The sequence below is a fragment of the Budorcas taxicolor genome, chromosome 25, assembly GCF_023091745.1.
Source record: "Budorcas taxicolor isolate Tak-1 chromosome 25, Takin1.1, whole genome shotgun sequence".
Classification (NCBI taxonomy): domain Eukaryota; kingdom Metazoa; phylum Chordata; class Mammalia; order Artiodactyla; family Bovidae; genus Budorcas; species Budorcas taxicolor.
Genome location: NC_068934.1, coordinates 9,582,528 through 9,601,364, shown reverse-complemented (window position 1 = coordinate 9,601,364; position 18,837 = coordinate 9,582,528). Strand labels below are relative to the sequence as shown.

The 18,837-nt window shown below is 49.8% G+C and overlaps 1 protein-coding gene across 1 annotated transcript in view; it reads right to left on the bottom strand.

The window, feature by feature from the left end:
- Positions 1 to 18,837, bottom strand: part of ME3 (malic enzyme 3) — a 225,987-nt gene that overhangs the window by 68,107 nt on the left and 139,043 nt on the right. Inside the window, exon 4 of the mRNA XM_052661742.1 lies at positions 11,268 to 11,343. Coding sequence (XP_052517702.1) covers positions 11,268 to 11,343 — 76 coding nt within the window. The remainder of the gene's footprint in view (positions 1 to 11,267; positions 11,344 to 18,837) is intronic.

Genomic DNA, 18,837 nt, shown 5'->3' with positions numbered 1-18,837 from the left:
TCCCTGGGTCAGGGCACTTTGCAAAAGACACTATGCTAAAACCTAGGGGAAGGAGCTTCAGTTTGCTTATCTATAAGAGCAAGAATGCGTGGACCCTGCCCTTGAAAGGAATAAAGGGCAGAAGAGAGATGGAACGTGTATATTTACACTGACTCTGGGGTAAAGTATGAGAGCTATGTCGTAGTTCAAAAATAGCAGAGACAGAAGGGAGAGGCGCTTCCTGCAGGGCAACCCTTCTTGGATGCGGGGGAAACACACGCCAGACCTTGGAAAGGTGGAGATTACCCATTTGATGCAAAGGAAATTAAGGTCCAGGGTGGAAGTGGTGGGGGTAGAGGATGTGTGTGTTGGGGGAGGGCAGGTTCGGGTCCCAGGAAAGGAGGCAATGGAAAATCAGGCTGGAGTCAGACTGAGGGGAGCCCTGAATGTCAGGCCAAGGGGAGCCCCTCAGGGTGACAGTGAACTTGTTTGTAGGTCACCCCAAGCTGCTCCCCAGCACTGGTTCCCTACATCTCCAAATGAATGGAGTTTACCAGGCCACCCAGCCCTCCCCTGGAACCAGCTTTGGGTCAGGACGTAGGACCAGCTCTGAGATGTGGATGTCCCGGGCACTACAGGGGTCACTTTACTCCACATGGCACAGTGCTGGGCCCCGTGGATAAAGAGATGAAGACTCCATTCTGCCAGGAAGGGTTTAAGATCCAGCACCCACAAGCTCTGTAGAATCTTCTCTCTCTTTCTCCTGGGGTGAGAGAGCACACAGGGCCTTTTAATAGAAACTGGTGTATGGATTTTTTAAATACCCCTTCACCTCTGGAAAGGGGGCTCTTGAGAGGGCAGCGGACGCGTGACTATCTTGCTGTCTCCTTGAGACTACTCTCTTGCCTCTAGGGCGAGGGCCCCTCCCCCGACCCTGTCTCACATCTCACCTGGTTTTTCCCACACCTGGCAGGGAGGCAGGTCTGTGATGGTTATCCCCGATTCACAGCTGAGCAAACTAAGCTCCTGGACCTTCACGTTCTGTACATATTTGCTCAGCATCAGCCCCATGCCAGGCACTGCACTGGATGTTTCCACAGCAGTTATCTTAGAAACGCTGGGTGACTTACCAAGGGCACCTTGCTTGTGAATATGGCAAGTGGGGGTTCTAGTTAGGCTTCGGGTTCCTGGTCTGGGCTCCCTCTACTCCCCGCATCCCAATCCCCCCACCATTCAGCTGAGAAAAGCACCCGTGCTCTTGGCAAAGTCCCGCCCCATCTCCCATCCGACCTCTCCGCAGCCTTCCTCTGACCCCCTCCTGGCCGCTCTCCCCGAGTCCTGTCTTCACACTGTCCCTGGGGGCCCAAACTTTGCACATTTCCCTACCATCTCTCCTAGCTAAAACCCCCTTATTCTGAGTCCCAATCTCTCACACTTTCCCTCTGCTGAGGCGCAGAGAGAGACACGGAGTTCTACAGAGGAAACCAGCTACGACTCCAGGGTGCTCTCCTTACAGCTCTGGGGCTTTTCAAGATGGTGGTGGGGGACTTCCCTGGTGGTCCGCAGTTGAGACTCCGCATTCCCAAGGCAGGGGGCATGGGTTCGCTCCCTGGTCGGGGAACTAAGACCCCGCAGAACACACAACATGGCCAAAAAACAAAAGATGGTAGCAGAGGCCTGACAGAGTGCCTCCCAATGTGGAGACTGCGGGCACTCGACTGCATGCCTGGCCCCTCCGAGGGGATCTCTCACCTCCATCTGCCATCCACTCTCAATCCTCTTGTGCTAACAGTTGCGTTGCTTATTAATTTTCCTTTTTAAAAAAACTGGAGTGTAATTGCTTTACAATGTTGTGCTAGCTCCTGCTGTACAACAGAGTGAGCCAGCCACATGCATAATATAGCTGTAGCCCCTCCCTGCCACCCGCCCTCATCCTGCCCCTGCAGATCATCTCAGGGACCTGAGCTGAGCCCCCCGTGCTATTCAGCAGTGTCCCCCCAGCTATTTCACAGAGCCTCCCTGCGGCTCAGTGGTAAAGAATCCACCTGCCAAGCAGGAGATGCGCAGTCAATCCATGGGTTGGAAAGAGCTCCTGGAGAAGGTAATGGCAACCCACTCCAGTAGTCTTGCCTGGGAAATCCCAGGGACAGAGGAGCCTGGTGGGCTACGGTCCATGGAGTCGCAAAAGAGTCGGACATGATTTAGTGACTAAACAACAGCAAGTGTATATATTGCAACAGCTTCACAACCAGGCTCAAAGGCCTTTTTTCGTTGTTGTTCAGTTGCTAAGTTGTGTTTGACTCTTTGCGACCCCATGGACTGTTGCCTGCCAGGCTCCTTTGTCCGTGGGATTTCCCCTTTACTGCCTTCTAACTGTCCATGAAATAGAGTCCAGAAGGCTTATCTCTAATGACAGGAACCCAGCACGGCTTCTGGAACTCATCTGCATGCAATTGCTCTCTTTGGTCAAATTGGCCTCACTCCCGCCAGAGGAGGGACACACTCTGTATTTACCTTTGGTCTCTCGCCTCTCAGCCTCTGTCTCCTCCTGCGCTTTCCCCCGCAGTGCAAATCCTGCCATTCCAGCCTAATGTGATTGCTGCTAGCACCTGCTGTATTTTCCATGCTCCTGGCCTGCTCACCCTTCCTGGCTGCCCGCCCGCCTTCTGCAAACAATAATTAAGCACCTAAAGCCCTTCATAAGGTGCAATTAAAGCCTTTGATAGTAACAGCATTTGCATTCTTATTTAACATTTAAAAACTGCACATTTTATCTCACCCAACAGCCTAAAGGTTAACAGCATGGGTTTTGGCATCTAATAGCCAGCACTTGAAACTAGGCTTCTTGATAATGTACCATATGTAATCTTGGGTCAAACAGTAAGTTTTCTGAATTTTAATTTCCCGTAACGTTAGAATAATTAAAATATCCAACTCATTAGAAAGCTGTTAGTCACTCAGTTGCGTCCGACTCTGCAACTCCATGGGTAGAGATGAAATTAAATAATAAATGTCTCATTTTAACCAGGGGCCTTGTACAATAAAGTAAATGATTGGCAAATGACCACTGCTCTTATGATTATATTGATGATTATTATTTAGGGCAAAGGCTACATATTAGAATTTTTAATTGTTTCATCGCTCTTTAATTCAGCCTCACCGCAGAAAGGCCATGCAACAATCGTCTGTTAAACGAGGGCGTGAAAACGAAATCATGGCAGACCTCAGCAACTTTTAAGAAAGTCTGGCTCTATGGGCTTCCCAGGTGATGCTAGTGGTAAAGAACTCGCCTGCCAATGCAGGAGACGAAAGAGACCCGGGTTTGATCCCTGGGTCAGGAAGAATCCCCTGGAGGAGGAAATGGCAACCCACTCTGGTGTTCTTGCCTGGAGAATCCCATGGACAGAGGAGCCTGGGGGGCTGCAGTCCTTGGGTCGCAGACAGTGGACATGACTTCGAGACAGCATACATGCACCTGGTCTTTCTACTCCTGCATCTCCTTATCCCATTTCGTTTTTCAAAGCACACCTCGATCTGTCGTTTTCTTGCCCCCGCACCTCCAATGGCTCCTGATGCCTCTAAAATAAAGCTCAAACATCTCCAACTGACACTTAAGGCCTTCCATGATCTATGTCCAATCTAATCTTTGAATTTCCCTTTTTATCCATTCCATGCTGCACCCAAATGGAAATACTGCTAATCTTGTATAAGGTATGTGTTTTCTAGCCTACATGCTATTTAACACCTCAATCCCTATACCTCCTTGATCCAAATCCTACCATCCTTACATGTTTCAAGGAACAGTTCAAAAGACACTTTCCTCCATATGAAGCTTCCCTTCTGGAACATATCACTCCCAGCTCTGAATTCCTATAGCATTTTAATCTCCCGTGTCACCTAAGCCTTTCTTCTTTGTATGACAGTTATATCTATGTCCTTGTCTTTCATAGCAACTCTTTAAGGGCAAGTAAAGGATCCTGTCCTCTTTGATTCTTTAGCACTTGGCTTGGGATCTGCAATGCAACCTGAACTCAGTAAACGATGGGCAATGTGATTGGCCCAACAGAGAGAGCAAAGGCTCTTCTCGGGACTGAATTCAGACCTGGAGAAGACAGGCAAGTTCAGAGAGAAGACGCTGCCTCCTGTTTTTCGTGACATCAGGGGACCTGGGCCTGGGACCACAAGAGCGGAGGGAGTCAGAAGGCTGAGTGCAAGCTGGAGCTGCAGCCTGGGGTTTCAGAGCCTGGCGATGGCTACCCCGAACCACAGCATCACAGTTACCACGCCTGGATGGCCTTTACAGCTCGTGACCCCTCGGTATTTCTGATAACAAGGAGAAGATTCGGATGACTGGGGGATGCTGTGCTCCCTTCTTCCTCTGTCCAGCCGGCTTCTGACTTACTGTCCACCTCCCTCAGCCTGCCTGGCCCCAGAGAGGCTGACCCAAGACCGATGCAAGGGCCCCGTCTCCTGGCCTGCCCCGGCTGTGGTTACCCTGGGCTTGAAGCTCTGGGCGTGGGCCGCCCTCAGCACTGTGTGTGAGGCCCTCTTCCTCCTCTTCCTTCTCTCTCACCCTTCCCATCTCCTCCTCCTCTCTGCCTCTTCTCGTCTCCCCAGGAAATAATGCCCAGGCTGTGGTTTCAAATCTTGGTTCCATCCCTCACTGGCATTGAACCTAACTTCCCAGTTGCCTTGTCTATAACACGGGGGTGACAATAATTCCTGCCTCTTGGAGGGTCGCTGGGAGAAGCCAGTGAGTTCGTCCGTATAAAGCACTTAGCGGGATGCTGGCAAGTGGATGCGGTGCGGTGCTGTCCAGACCCCCTCAGAGGAGAGAAGGGGTCATTGCCTGAGCTGTACTTTCAGCCTGCTTGGGTTCCTGCTTGACTGAGGAGAGCTACCTTGATCACCGTCACGCTCCGTTCCCAGGGCAGCAGCCCACAGCCAAGGACCGAGGGACCCCTTGGCCCAACTCGGGATGATGGAAGAGCCATCCCTGCTCCTGAACCTCCTCTGGCACCCCGCTGGGTCTCCTGGGGCCCCCCAACTCAGCCCAACCTATCCCTCTCCTCTGTCCTGCCTCCTTTCCTTCTAGAGGCTGATCCCAAGAGCCCTTCCTAACACGCTGATCTCCATCCAAGAGAAATGTTTCCGGGGAAATCCAACTTCTGACACTGACTGGGGCTTACCCCTTGGTGGGTGTGGGCAAGGCAGGCAGGCACTTGGCACTAAGTCTGGTCCAGGTTTAAAGGCCCAAGAGGCTGGTGCCCATAGGCAGGGGATGCACCCTTGGATCCAGGGCTCAGCTGCCTCTCGGCACTGTTAGCTGTTAGGCCTGGGATGAAGGAGGGATTTAGGAGCCTGGGAAAGCTGTTGAGAAAGAGGGCTCTTCTGAGCCGAGCCTTCCTCCCGGCTCCGGGAAATGGCCTCTGTGGGAAAGAGTCAGAAAAGCAGTTCTCAGTCCCCTCTGTGATTTACACTGCAGGGCTCTGGGGAGCGGCGGGGCAGGCGGCTCTCCCTCCCTGCGAGAGAGGAGTCCCCCAAACCCCATGGTCCCCCAGCCTGAGACCGTGACCTTACTTCCCTGACAGCCTACTCCTCTTTCTGCTCAGTTTTCAGTCCTGCTTTCCGGCTGGGAAACCAGAGAAAGTCCTGTTTTATTTTCTGAGTTTTCAGAAGCATCTCTCTCTCTCCTCTTTTTAAAGACTACCTGGCTTTTCTTCCAACGCTGCGGTCCCACTTTATATACCCGTCGACAACGAACAAGCGCTCCAACTGCTCCGTATCCTTGCCACCCCTCCTTTTCCACTTCCTGCATGCTGATGGACATGCTGTGGTAGCTCACGGTGGGTTTCTTTCAGTTCGTTTGTTTATTTTTGGCTGTGCTGGGTGTTCGTGGCTGCACCTTGGCTTTCTCTAGTCTCGGTGAGCTGACTCCCCACTGTGGAGGTTTCCTCTGTTGCTGAACACAGGCTCTAGGGCGGGCTTCAGTGGTTGCAGCATGTGGGTTCAGCAGTCGTGGCTCCCAGGCTCCAGAGCACACGTGCAGTAACTGTGGTGTGCGGGCTTAGTTGCCCTGCATGTGGAATCTTCTCAGACCAGGGATCAAACCATGTCCCTTGCACTGGAAGGTGGATTCTTAATCGCTGGACCACCAGGGAAGCCCACAGAAGCATCTCCGGGTCACCCCTCCCCTCCAGCCAAGAGGCGAACTACATGAGGGTGCAGAAAGACCTGCGCCTTGAAAAGCTCTGCCTGCCCTGCTCAGCTGCTGGGCTCTGGCTGGCAGCGACACTTACTAGTGGGGACCGTGGGCATCACTTCACCAATAAACAACAAAGGCTGTGGCTTAGAAGATTCTGAACTTTTGGAAGGGTAGTCCTGGAGTGAGAGGGAAGAACCCTCCAGAAAAATGCTGTCATGGGGCAGGGTGGCGACTGGGGGCAGCCTGACCGGTCCTAACTGACTTGTATGTGCGTGTGTGTGTGTGTGTGTGTGTGTGTGTGTGTGTGTGAGTCATTCTGTCCATGGAATTCTCCAGGCAAGAATACTGGAGTGGGTAGCCATGCCCTTCTCCAGGGGATCTTCCTGACCCAGGGTTCAAACCTGGGTCTCCTGCATTGCAGGCAGATTCTTTACCGTCTGAGCCACCAGGGAAGCCCAATTGACTTGTACACATGACAAACCAGGGGCCCAGTATTCATAGCTCCTGCCTTTTCTAGAGAAGTCAGAAATTCAGGGTTTTCAAATTTTCAAATTTTGTGTTTTATGTTTTGTGTTTTTTCAAATGAAGTCTCTTAAATTTAAAATGTTGCCTACAAATTAAAAAAATCTCAAAAATCACTGAAAAGCAATAGTGTCTGAGAGCCAAATTGCCTGGCTGTGCTTTTGTGGTCTGCTGGCCCCAGGTGAGGGGATGCCCTCCTCGGCTGCCCTCAGGCCCCTGCAGTCTCCCCGCAGCCTCGCTGTGTGGGCTTACGGCACTCTCCAGCGATGGCAATGCCCACCCCAGTGCCCGTCAGTACAGTGCAGACTTCATCGGAGTTGGCCCTCACGATTTTCTGCTGTGAGGTCAGAGAGGCTATCAGCCCACATGGCAGCTAAATGGAAGATCCAAGACCAGAACCCAGAACCCAGGTCTGCCTGGTTGCAAAGCCAGAGCTGACTCTTCTACATAGCTTCCAAGACGACCTCAGGGTTTCTGCAAAGTGGAACAGCAGTTCTGCGTGGAGGGGAGGTGGGGGCCCCAGGGATTCACCCATCCGCTCTGGGGTACCACAGGGTGAGTGGTCAGGCGACCCTGTTGCTCCTTATTCCCACACTCCTCTCTTCGGCAGCACAGACAGAACATCTCAAAGTGTTAGCCGCTCAGTTGTGTCCAACTCTGTGCGACCCCATGGACTATAGCCCACCAGGCTCCTCTGTCCATGGGATTCTCCAGGCAAGAATACTGGAGTGGGTTGCCATGTCCTTCTCCAGGGGATCTTCTTAACTCAGGGATCAAACTTGGGTCTCCTACACTGCAGGCATATTCTTTACCATCTGAGCCACCAGGGAAGCCTCGTTGGACATTTTATTTACATAGTCTCAAAGTGTTAGTCACTCAGTCGAATTGTTTCTGGGTCAGTCTAACTGGACTTCAAGCTCCTTGAGATGCCTGTACACCATCTTTATCCCCAAGCCCTCAGGGAAATCTTACAGAATAGATGTTTACTAAATGGCTGTTGGGCTTCCGTCATAGCTCAGTCAATAAAGAATCCGCCTGCAATGCAGGAGACCTGGGTTTGATTCCTGGGTCAGGAAGATCCCCTGGAGAAGGGGATGGCAAACCACTCCAGTTTTCTTGCCTGGAAAATCCCACAGACAGAGGAGCCTGGCGGGCAACAGTCCACAGGGTCACAAAGAGTCAGACACAGAGGAGCGACTAAACCACCACCACCACCAAATAGCTGTTGAACACAGCTGAATTAGACGCACTGGCTCATGCAACTCGCACTTTCCCTAGAGGCACTGGATGCTTCTCCTTGTCTGAGCCCTGCCTCATTCCACCTCTTCCAGAATGACCCCAAAGCCCCTGTTTCTCCTCTAAAATCACAACAGGTGCTGTCTTCAACTCTCTGGTAAGTAGCACTTAGTACTTGGAAGGTTCTTAAAATATGTTGGTTGAAGTCAACAGATACTGAGCAGCTAAGGTTCGAGTTTGAATTCATATCTCGATTTCCCAAGTGGAGGGAAGCCCTTTGGGGTCAGGGTCTGTGTTCTCCCTATTCTGCACTCCTCGGAGCAGAGCTCTGGGTGCAGCTTTGTAAGTTATGCCCTGACAGGAGGAGAGATGGGAACCTGAAATCCAGCCCATGAGCCGTCAAGGCCCTGTGCTAGTCTGGAGGAAGGAAGGAGAGCTTTTTTTCCTTAAGAAAAGAGGGGATGTCTTTTCATCATTCTTTTAAACTCCCCATAGCAGGTGGCGCTAGGAGTAAAGAATCCGCCGGCCAATGCAGGAGACACAAGAGAAGTAGGTTCGATTCTTGAGTCAGGAAGATCCCCTGGAGAAGGGATAGGCTGCCCACTGTAGTATTCTTGGGCTTCCCTGGTGGCTCAGACAGTAAGGACTCTGCCTGCAGTGTGGGAGACCTGGGTTCTATCCCTGGGTTGGGAAGATCCCCTGGAGTAGGGCATGGTATTCTTGCCTGGAGAATCCAATGGAGAGAGGAGCCTGGTGGGCTACAGTCCATGGGGTTGCAAAGAGGGGGCAAGACTGAGTGACTGAGCATGCGTGCGTGCATGCACGCACACACACACAGAGAGCTCACACACACACACAGAGCTCACACAGAGGCACCACAGATGTCAGTGCAGACCCCATGACTCTGCCCCTGGCACAGGCCTGGTATCTGAAAGATGCTCATCAGGTCCCTCTACTAAGTTCATTCAGTTCAGCAAGCATCTACTGAGCACCTACAGGGGACAAGTCTCTCCATGGCTGAACTGTCCAGGAAGGAGGAAAGATTACACAGGGCAGGCTGGAGTTAACTTTCCATCAGGTGAGCTGGCTCCCCTTAATGAGCTCAAGATTTCATTATACATTCATCCTGACACACCCTGGAAGCTTGCTTCTTCTGAGACTGGGGCCAAACCCTGCAGGGTCAAGACCTGCCTGTAACCAGAGTCTAAGAAGACAAGCAGGAAAGAGGAGCACCAGGCACTTCACGTGCGTGACTGCATACTCAGTCTGGTCCGACTCTTCACAACCCCATGGACTGTAGCCCTCCAGGCTCCTCTGTCCACGGGATTCTCCAGGCAAGAACACTAGAGTGGGTTGCCATGCCCTCCTCCAGGGGATTTTCCCGTCCCAGGGATCGAACCCGAGTCTCTTCCATCTCCAGCACTGGGATGTGGATTCTTTACCACTGAGCCACCTGGGAAGCCCCAGGGCACATTACACCCAGATGGAAATGTTCCATCCGAGCTCTTCACTGAGGTCAGGACTGGAATCCAAGGGCCCTGGCTGTGGCGCCAACCTGGCTCCCAAGAGCCAAGGTCCTGTCCTCCTTGCTGTGGTTCTGAACCCCACCACGCACCCAAGAGGGCCAGAAGTGGGTGGAGCCCAGGAGAAGGGTTAGAGAGAAGCTGCGCTTGGTGCCTGGTGGAGGGAGGCGGCCCAGGGAACGGGCTGGGAGCGAGGGAGGGAGAAAACGACTGTCAGCCTCTCAGCAACTGGGTGAGGTCTGCTCCAGTCCCTCCCCTGCTCATGTGCCAGAAACGCCCCCACCAGGCAGCCAGGAGATGTTCTGTAATTCTGCTTCAACCATTTGTTTGCAGGGGCTTCCCAGGTGGTGCGCAGGAGACCTAAGAGATGCGGGTCCTTCCTGGGTCTGCAAGATCTCCTGGGGCAGGGCGTGGCAGCCCACTCCAGTATTCTTGCCTGGAGAATCCATGGACAGGGGAGCCTGGTAGGCTACAGTCCATGAGGTCGAAAGAGTCAGACAGGACTGAGCAACTAAGCAACAAAAATAATGTACCAGCGCTGTAACGGGTGCTGGGAGCATAGCAGTGGGCCACAGAGAGACATCCTGTCCTGGGCGCCCGATAAGCTGATGGGATCTGACCCATTAAGTATATTCCTTTCAGATACAATCTTTACAAATTTCAAATACAGGATTATAGAATCATAGACGTGAAGAGACAACAGAGGAGATATTCCTTTAGCCCAATGCCTTTCTGCCCTCGGCTGAGGTTCACACCTCTTTTACAATACATCAAGTGATCATGCGGTCCCTCCTTGGATACCTCCAATAGTAGGTGATTTACAGTCCACAGGGTCACAGAGTCGGACATGACTGAATCGACTTAGCACACACGCATGCATGGCGTCATTCAATAAGATTTGTTTGCAGAAGTGATGGTGATGTTAGAACCCAGAGTCCCTGAAATCTTCCACAAAAGTCCCCACGAGAAGAGATCTGGCTACACAGCCAGAGGCTAACGATTTTCTTCAAAGCTGCACTGATATTGCCTTTTATATTATATCATTTATTATATAAAAAATACTTTTCTCCTTAAATGTTTTCAGTAAAACTGGAAACAGTGCCAGGTTCATTTTGTCACTCTGCACATACATCCCTTCTCTCCCACACTGTTCCCCCACCCAACACATACACTGCTCTGCACACCCAGGTGTGAAGATGTTGCTCATCATAAACCTTTTCTCTTGGTGCAGAATGTCCCTGCCCTCCATCCTAGTCCCTCCAATGCCTGACTGTCCAAATTCTACCCCTCAACTCAATGCTTTGCTCCAATGTCACCTCTTCCATGAAGTCTTCCCAGATTACCCTGACTGAAAGGAAACTCTTTGAACAGCCCCAGCTCTTCTGTGTGCCTCATTAATCTCTGATCAAGTTCCACCTGTTAGTCTTTTGAGTCTCTCTCTCTTACTTTTCTCATGAAAAGTTAGCTACTTGAGAAGAGGGTCCATGCTGGATTTTACCTGAACCCACGATGGAAAGCAGCAGTGAATATTCAGCTAGTACTCAATACATGCACTAGTACTACTATTAATAATGATGACGATGATGACAGACAGTTTCACAAGGGTATCTGGTTAATGCAAGCCTTCACTCCATGGTGCATTTGTGCTTGTCTATAACTGGACTATGGTCTGGGACTGGGGGAATGGATTTGGTGTCCTGTCTTCAGTGTTGCAATGGCCCCTTTTACAGTTCAGAATGACTAGCGCAGGCTGAAAGGATTCATCCAACAAGAGAGCAATAGCAAAGAAAGCAGGATCATACCTTAATATCGTCTTCAGGCCAAGAGTTCAGCATTGTTGCGAGGTGGCCCTTGTCATGAATGGTGATAAACAGCCCACTAGGAAAAATAAAGCACACGCACACAGACAGACCAGTCAGACCAGGAACACAGCAGGGACCACAAGTACTGTGTATCACTGTATCACTTAATTTTGGCCACAGATCTGGGCTGAGGGGGTCCCCGTTCAAAGTCCAACTAGTTTACAGGACCCTGCACTGGGCTTCCTTCAACTGCTCCCCACAGGGGAAGGTCTCCATGGGGCCAAGGGATGTATCTACCTGGAGTCTGTGCTCGCCGCAGCCTGTACCTTTCTTCCCCTAGACCAGGCACCCAGGACCCCAGAATTATCTCCCTGAGTGGTCCCAGGCTGCCTTCAGGGGCTGTGTGGGCCTCTTCTCTGGGCACCCCCTTCCAAGGACAGACCACACTGCAGTGGGTGGGTCCCCGAGCCTGGGGCCATGCCTGGAATTGGACGTGTGGGCGGTGATGTTCAGATACATGTCCACATGGTCCCTTGCCGTGGAGGATGGAGCTGGGGACAGAAAGGGGCGGGCTGCCAGCCACGAGCCTATTTCCTCTGTACTACTTGAATCTGAGAATTCTAAATTCAAACTTGGCCTTCCAGACCATATGAAGATATATCTGTAAAGTAGGAGGATGAAACATATTTTACTTGACAGTTTGTTGGCTTGACTTTGAACTTTTAATGTTTGGACCTAAGTCTGTGGATATGAATCTCCTGTCCTGGGATCAGTGGTGAGAAGACAAGTGTGCCTGGTGGGGAGGTTGTGGGTGGTGCAGAGGATGACAAGTGGTCTGGACCACTTCTTCCCCACCCCCCCCCCCTTTTTTTTTTTTTGACCAATGCACCCAAGAGAGAGAGGCTCCTTTGAGTTGTGAAGTACCCAGGCCCAAACACTCAGTCTGTTTTTGCCAGTGTGAGAGGGTTGGGGAAGTGTGTGGTAGAAGTGTGGTTCCCTGTTCTGCTTGCCCTGCCTAAATCAGAGTGCTTCCCCCAAATGGCAGCCCCGGCTTCACCAGCTGCTTGGATTCTGTGACCCATTACTGAAGTCATGCCCTCGTTAACACTGTAAACACCATGGCCCTGTTCTTCGGTCCTACCGTCTTGTGAAACCCTCACCCTTAAGAAAACCCACTTTCCGCTCCCTGTGCCTTCCCAGCCAGGCCGCCGAGGGCAGATGGAGACAGCCCTGCTACAGGGCAGACTGATCGCCCCCACCATCCACTCTCGGCATCAACCCAGACTCTCAGCATTGACCGGTCTCCATGCCTACAGTGTTTCTCTGATCAAAATTCACTCTTCACTCTTCGCAAAGACTGTTTTAACTTCTTTGCTCTCAGACCTCCAACTGCCTCACCTTTCCCCTCACTGCCCTAGTGACCGTGTCTGTGATGTCACAGGAAGCATCTCTTGTCAGTTTTCCACCAGCAAACCTATACACTTCTGTATCTACAGCCAATCCCCCCATTGCAGTGATAATTACAGAGCCTGAAACAGACAGAAACTGGAGAGGAATCTGCCTCTGAGAGCAGGAATTATACCCTTTGAGATTTGCCAATCTGTGGCTTTTGCTTGAGGGCAGTCTAACACACAAGTAACCTGGGGCAGCAGAAAGCCTCAGTCCTACTAGTTTGAGGTGTCAGAGAAGTGAGTTACAGCTGGTAGAGCACTCAGAAAGTGAAGGGGAAAGTTCTGGAAGGGAGGGAGATGCAGAAAGGATGAACATCCAAGTTTGTGTATAAAACCTGCCCAAATAACTGGCTGATGATTCAACTATACATACCCAAGGGTCTAGCAAAAAAAACAAACAAACAAAAAAAAACTTCAGCTGGACACTGAAAGAATCCAGCAGAGATTTCCACTGCTGCCCATCAGTAGGGACAGTTTGGAACTTGAGTCCAGCCTACTTAGACTCCAAAATCACTGTGGATGGTGACTGCAGCCATTAAATTAAAAGAGGCTTGCTTCTTGGAAGAAACGTTATGACAAACCTAGACATCACATTAAAAAGCAGAGACATCACTTTGCCAACAAAGGTCTGTATAGTCAAAGCTATGGTTTTTCAGTAGTCATGTACGGCTGTGAGAGCTGGACCATAAAGAAGGCTGAGCACCAAAGAACTGATGCTTTTGAACTGTGGTGTTGGAAAAGACTCTTGAGAGTCTCTTGGACTGCAAGGAGATCCAACCAGTCAATCCTAACAGAAATCAACCCTGAATATTCATAGGAAGGACTGATGCTGAAGCTCAAGCTCCAATACTTTACCACCTGATGTGAAGAGTGGATTTCTTGGGAAAGACCCTGTTGTTGGGAAAGACTGAGAGCAGGAGAAGAGGGTGGCAGTGGATGAGACGGTTGGATGGTATCACCCGAATCCACCGACGTGAATTTGAGTAAACTCCGGGAGATAGTGAAGGAAAGGAAAGCCTGGCGTGCTGCAGTTCCTGGGGTCACAAAGAGTTGGACACGACTCAGCAACTGAACAACAACAACAAAAATTAAAATTACTCTTCTGAGAAACAAAACAATCCGGAGTTCACAGAATTCAGGGCACAGAGAGGTCTATTATAATAGCCTGCTTACTTTATCTATGTTAGACACCATCCATAGTAAAAAATTTAAACAAACTAAAACAAGAAAAACACCACTGAACTCCAAACTATTCTTGACTTCCACGTTCCTTGCCAAGGCGGTTTCTTCCTTCTCCTCCCTCCCATAGCTAAACTTCTTGGAAGCGCTGTCTACACGAGCCGCTTCCATTTTCCCATCTTCCACTGAAACGTGTCGTTACTTAATAATGTGCAGCCAACACTGCTCGTGCCAAGGCCCCGGACGACGTCCACTCCAGAAATACAAGCAGCTTTCTGGCCGTCGTCTCCTTTGTCTTCTCAGCAGCATCTGACACTTTGAGCGCCTGGCTTCGGTGACTCCGCTCCCGTGGTTTTTCCTCTACCTCTCAGGCTGCTCCTTCTTAGGACATTCCTGCCGGATCGTCCCCCCACTAGGTGTTAGAGCTCCTCCTGAGTTTGCACTGCCCCATTCGCCTTCTCACTCTTCCTCTTTCTCTATATGGTCTCATCAGTGTCCAAGGCTTTTGGCCAGTGACTCTCAAAGATCTGCAGGCCAGAGCTTTTCATTTTTGGTACTACTGACGTTTTGAGTGGGATAATTCTTTGCTGTGGAGGGTGGGGATGTCGTGTGCGCTGTAGAACGTTGGGCAGCGTCCCTGTCTCTACCCACTAGATGCCAGTAGCATCCCCCACACTGCTGTGAGAGCCAAAAACCTCTCCAGACATCGGTGAATGTTCCCTGGGGAGAAAATGTGCCTCTGAGTTTAGAGCCATTGTTCTAGACATTTATTCAACTGCCTGCCTGCCATCTCCCTTCATATGTCTCAAAGGCACTTTAAACTTCACCTGTCCAAAACCAAATTATGATCTAAACGTGCATCTCTATGAGTCAAAGACAAGACAAAAAAACTCAAGACAAACCTGATTCTCCTCTCCTGCTCCCTTTCGCAGTGACTATTTCCCTCAGGCATGTAGTTTAACAATCCCAGAGCCCTGGAAGCATCTTCGACACTGTCCTTTTTCCCTTCTATGTAACCCCTGCCAAGTCCTTCACGTCTGCTGTGGAATTACCTCCTGGTTCATACACTTCTTTCACCCATGACACCACTGACCTGGTCCAGACTCCCAGTACAGCTGTTCCCTAAAGCACCACAATAACTCGGTGACATCCTCTCCTCCTAATCTAGTATCTACACAAAAGAAAGAGCGATGCTCTTGAAATCAAAGCCTTACTGTGTTTTCGGCTATGCCTCTCAACTTGCAGGCTCTTAGTTCCCTGATAGGGACTGAACCTGGGCCACGGCAGTGAAAGCACCAAGTCTAACCACTGGACCACAGAAAACTCCAAAACCTTACTTTGTTATCCCCTGTGATAAATATGCTTCATGTCTTTCCACGGTTCTTGGGACAAAGACTCAAGTCCTCAGCCTGGTCCACCTACAAGGCCCTGTGTGGTCTGGCCCTTGACAACTTCTTCACTTTATCCTTATTTCTTTCTCTAGTCACTGACCACGCTGGCCTTCTTTCCATTCCTCCACGTGTCAAGACTGTCTTAGTCCGTGGCCAGTTCACACACTGTTCCCTTTGTCTGGCAGCCCTGGTCTCTGCATTCTATCAATATGCTTAGTTAATTCCTACTTATTTTTCAGATGACTTCCAAGTCAAATTTGGGGCTCTTTGTTATAATTCTCAAGTATCCCATCCTTACACACACAAACCTATTGCAGTTATTTATGTGGTTATTTAGTTAAATGCTACTCTCATTAGACTGTAAACTTCACTGGGGCAAGGCAAGCATTTACTCTCTTGTTGTTGACCACTGTATACCTAAACCTAGTCCATAATAGATACTCATACATAATTTTTGAAGAAATGAGTAAGTGAACTACAAGGATGGTTAAAGGTTGAGTGATGAAGATGAAACGTATAGAGTTTGGTATAAGTTGGGTGTAAGTTGGAGTGAAAGAAACTTTCATGTGGCCTATGTTGTATCATGCTCAAGGGATCAGTGTGCTGGGCTTGGTGGTACTGGGCTGTGCTTGTGGCTCAGAGCAGGGAAATACATCTATGAAGGCAGTGGACAGGCCAGTGGGGAGACAAATTCCAGAGCCTAAGACTTGGGAGTTGCCAGGCTCTTTCCACCATGTTGACTGGGGACAATGTGGGTCTTCGAATTAACTTACTCATTAGGTTTGAGAGCAAGTTCCAGGAATTTTCTGGGCTACTCTAAAATGACCATAGGGCACTTAGTTGTATCCATCAAGACAAAAACAAGAATCAGATTGGTTTCCTGGAACTTGTTGCTAAAGATCATCTCTATGCAGTTTGAGTTTGGAAAAAAATCATACTGTGTTGATAGTAATGAACTTCAAAGACTTCCCTGGATGAGAGAAACAGTCACACATGGTGGGCATCCTGAAGTTTAAATACTGGTACGTGCCTTGGGGTCTTCCCCAGTGGCTCAGTGGTAAAGAACCCACCTGCAGTGCAGAAGACACTGGTTCAATCTCTGGGTGGGGAAGATCCCCAGGAAGAGGGCATGGCAGCCCACTCCAGTATTCTTGCCTGGATAAGCCCATAGACAGAGAAGCTTGGTGGGCTACAGTCCACGCGGTCACAAGAGTAGGGCAAGACTGAAGTGACTTAGCATGCACGCACGCATCTGCCTTGGTGTCAGCAGCAGGGTAAGCGGGCCAAGTTGAGCCTGTATGCCTGGGACCTTTCAGAGAAGCACTCTCTCTATTTCCAACCAGCTGCTGCTCTGAGGTTTGGCCTGAGGAGGCCTTGTTAGGGACTGTGACTCTTCGTTAGCTTCTATTTTTCCACAGCCGCAGTTCTGATATTCATAAGCAATTTCCGCACCCCTCCCCGGCCAGGTCGTCTGGAACTAGTCACGTGGAACAACAATGCTAACAAAGGGGCCCATTCTTTCCAGCTGGAAAAACCAGGTCTCAGCCCAAGGCTCACTGATGACTCACCGGGTGACCTTGGGGAAGTCATTTACTCATGTTAATTAATTCTTATGACGCATTCCTGGCCTCTAGAAGTTCTTAACCCTGACCTGTTTTGGAAATGTCCCTTAGAGCCAAACAACTCCTCTTCTCAACATTACTTTTTACAAGATAGAGGCTTAGTAATGATATTTAGCAAAAAGCTCACATGTTAAGATTCAGGCACCATTTTAGACCTTAGCAGAGCTCTCAAGTGATTAATTCTAAACACAGGAAAAGTATGATTATGGAAATAATTGGCTACATTAAAATAGGCTCTCTTTGTGGCAGATAAGAAGAGGGTGGAGGGACATTTCAAATGATTGTTTTTAAACTGAGATTTGAGCTACAAAAATTTCAAAAGATGACTTTTTTTTCCTTTTTTGCATATATAATTTTATGCTCTGCAGGGATCACAGTGCAAAAATAAAACTGAAATATATTAACAGCTTTTAATGACTTCTCAAAGTGCATTTCCATTTATTACATAACTCACAGCTACCAAGCTTCCCCAAAGGATTGCCCTGGAAGAGGATTTTGAGATATCCAGTCCAAAGACCTCACTATATAAACGAGGACATGGAAATTCAGAGAGGTGAAGTGATTTCCCTGAGGTCACACAGCTCACAAGAGGCAGAACCTACCTGAACCAAGATGCTGAGTCCAGTGTTCTTTCTGTTGCCCCAGACTGCCTATTCTTTCCAGAGACCTAGTTCCCAATGAAGAGCTAGGGACTTGGACCAAAACAGGAGCATCATAGATGCTCATTGGAACTACTGATGAAAGATTTCTCTTGATGTATGTTGGTGAGGAAGTAAAATGTGCAGAGTGAGGGATTATGAGGTTAAACAAATGGACTGTGGGTTCCAGCGGGATCCTAGGGGGAAATCCTTTGCCCATCCCTCCACTTCCTACCTAAACTGCATCCAGACCAGCTCAAAAAGTAGGTATTTCCAGGGAAGAAGACCTCTTAGATGCCCTCAGCAACCTATTTTCAGGTTTAACTACTTCCACTCAAAGGATGGGGCGGGCATTAGTTTTTCCAGCAATACATGGTGATGGGGTTGGTTCTTATCTCTGCCGTCATGAGGTTCTGACCAAATGAGAAACGCAGACGCTCACTTCTCTGCCTTCCTTCTTAGTGGCTTCAGGAAGAATACTTCAGTGCCTGGGAGGGGCACTGACCCACACCTGCTCAGTCTCACCAGAGATCTCTGGCCCATGCAGTCCTGGGCACTGGCAAGGGGATTTTCAGGGATTACTTCCAATAAAACAGATCACTAAGAGTGATGAGGGTGCAAGCGACTCCAGAGAAGTTCAGAGAAATGGCAGGGGGAGGTGGCAGAGAGGAGGGGTTAAATATATGTGCTCTGTGGCCGCAGCACCAGGGTTCAGAGCCTGCCTGCCTTCGCTCCTCACTGGCCGAGTGGCTGTGGACAGGTCGCCCTTCCCCAAGCTGCAGTTCCTTACCTGTACGGTGGAGAACCTGACCGAGCTGCTTCATGCCTGTTAGAAGGATCAACTGCGACAATGCATATTCAAGGAGTTTACTATGGCCCCTGCTGGTGTGCAGTCAGTGCCCAACAAATGGCAGCTCTAACAGTTGCTGGGTTGGCGTAGTTAGTGGTTAGGAGTGCAGGCTGGGGCGTCAGCACCCAGATGCTGGCAAGATGCCCAGCGAGGAACTGCTCATAGTAAGTGCTCAGTAAACACTCAGAGCTAATTATTCATTCATATTTTAGTGAGACTTCTACCAAGTCAATGTGCGTGCTTGTCAGGAACTAGGGTTGACAGTTCAGTGTGCCTTTGGTGAAACAGGAAGGCAATCAAAGTTTGGTAGAAAATCTTGCAGGATGAGGGTCACCGAACGAGGGCAAGACAGAGTTCTTTGGTGATGCACTGTTGGGACTAAAAGTTTCCATGTTCCCTGCAAGAGCTAGTGTTCAATAAGGATGAGATCAAGGGCAGC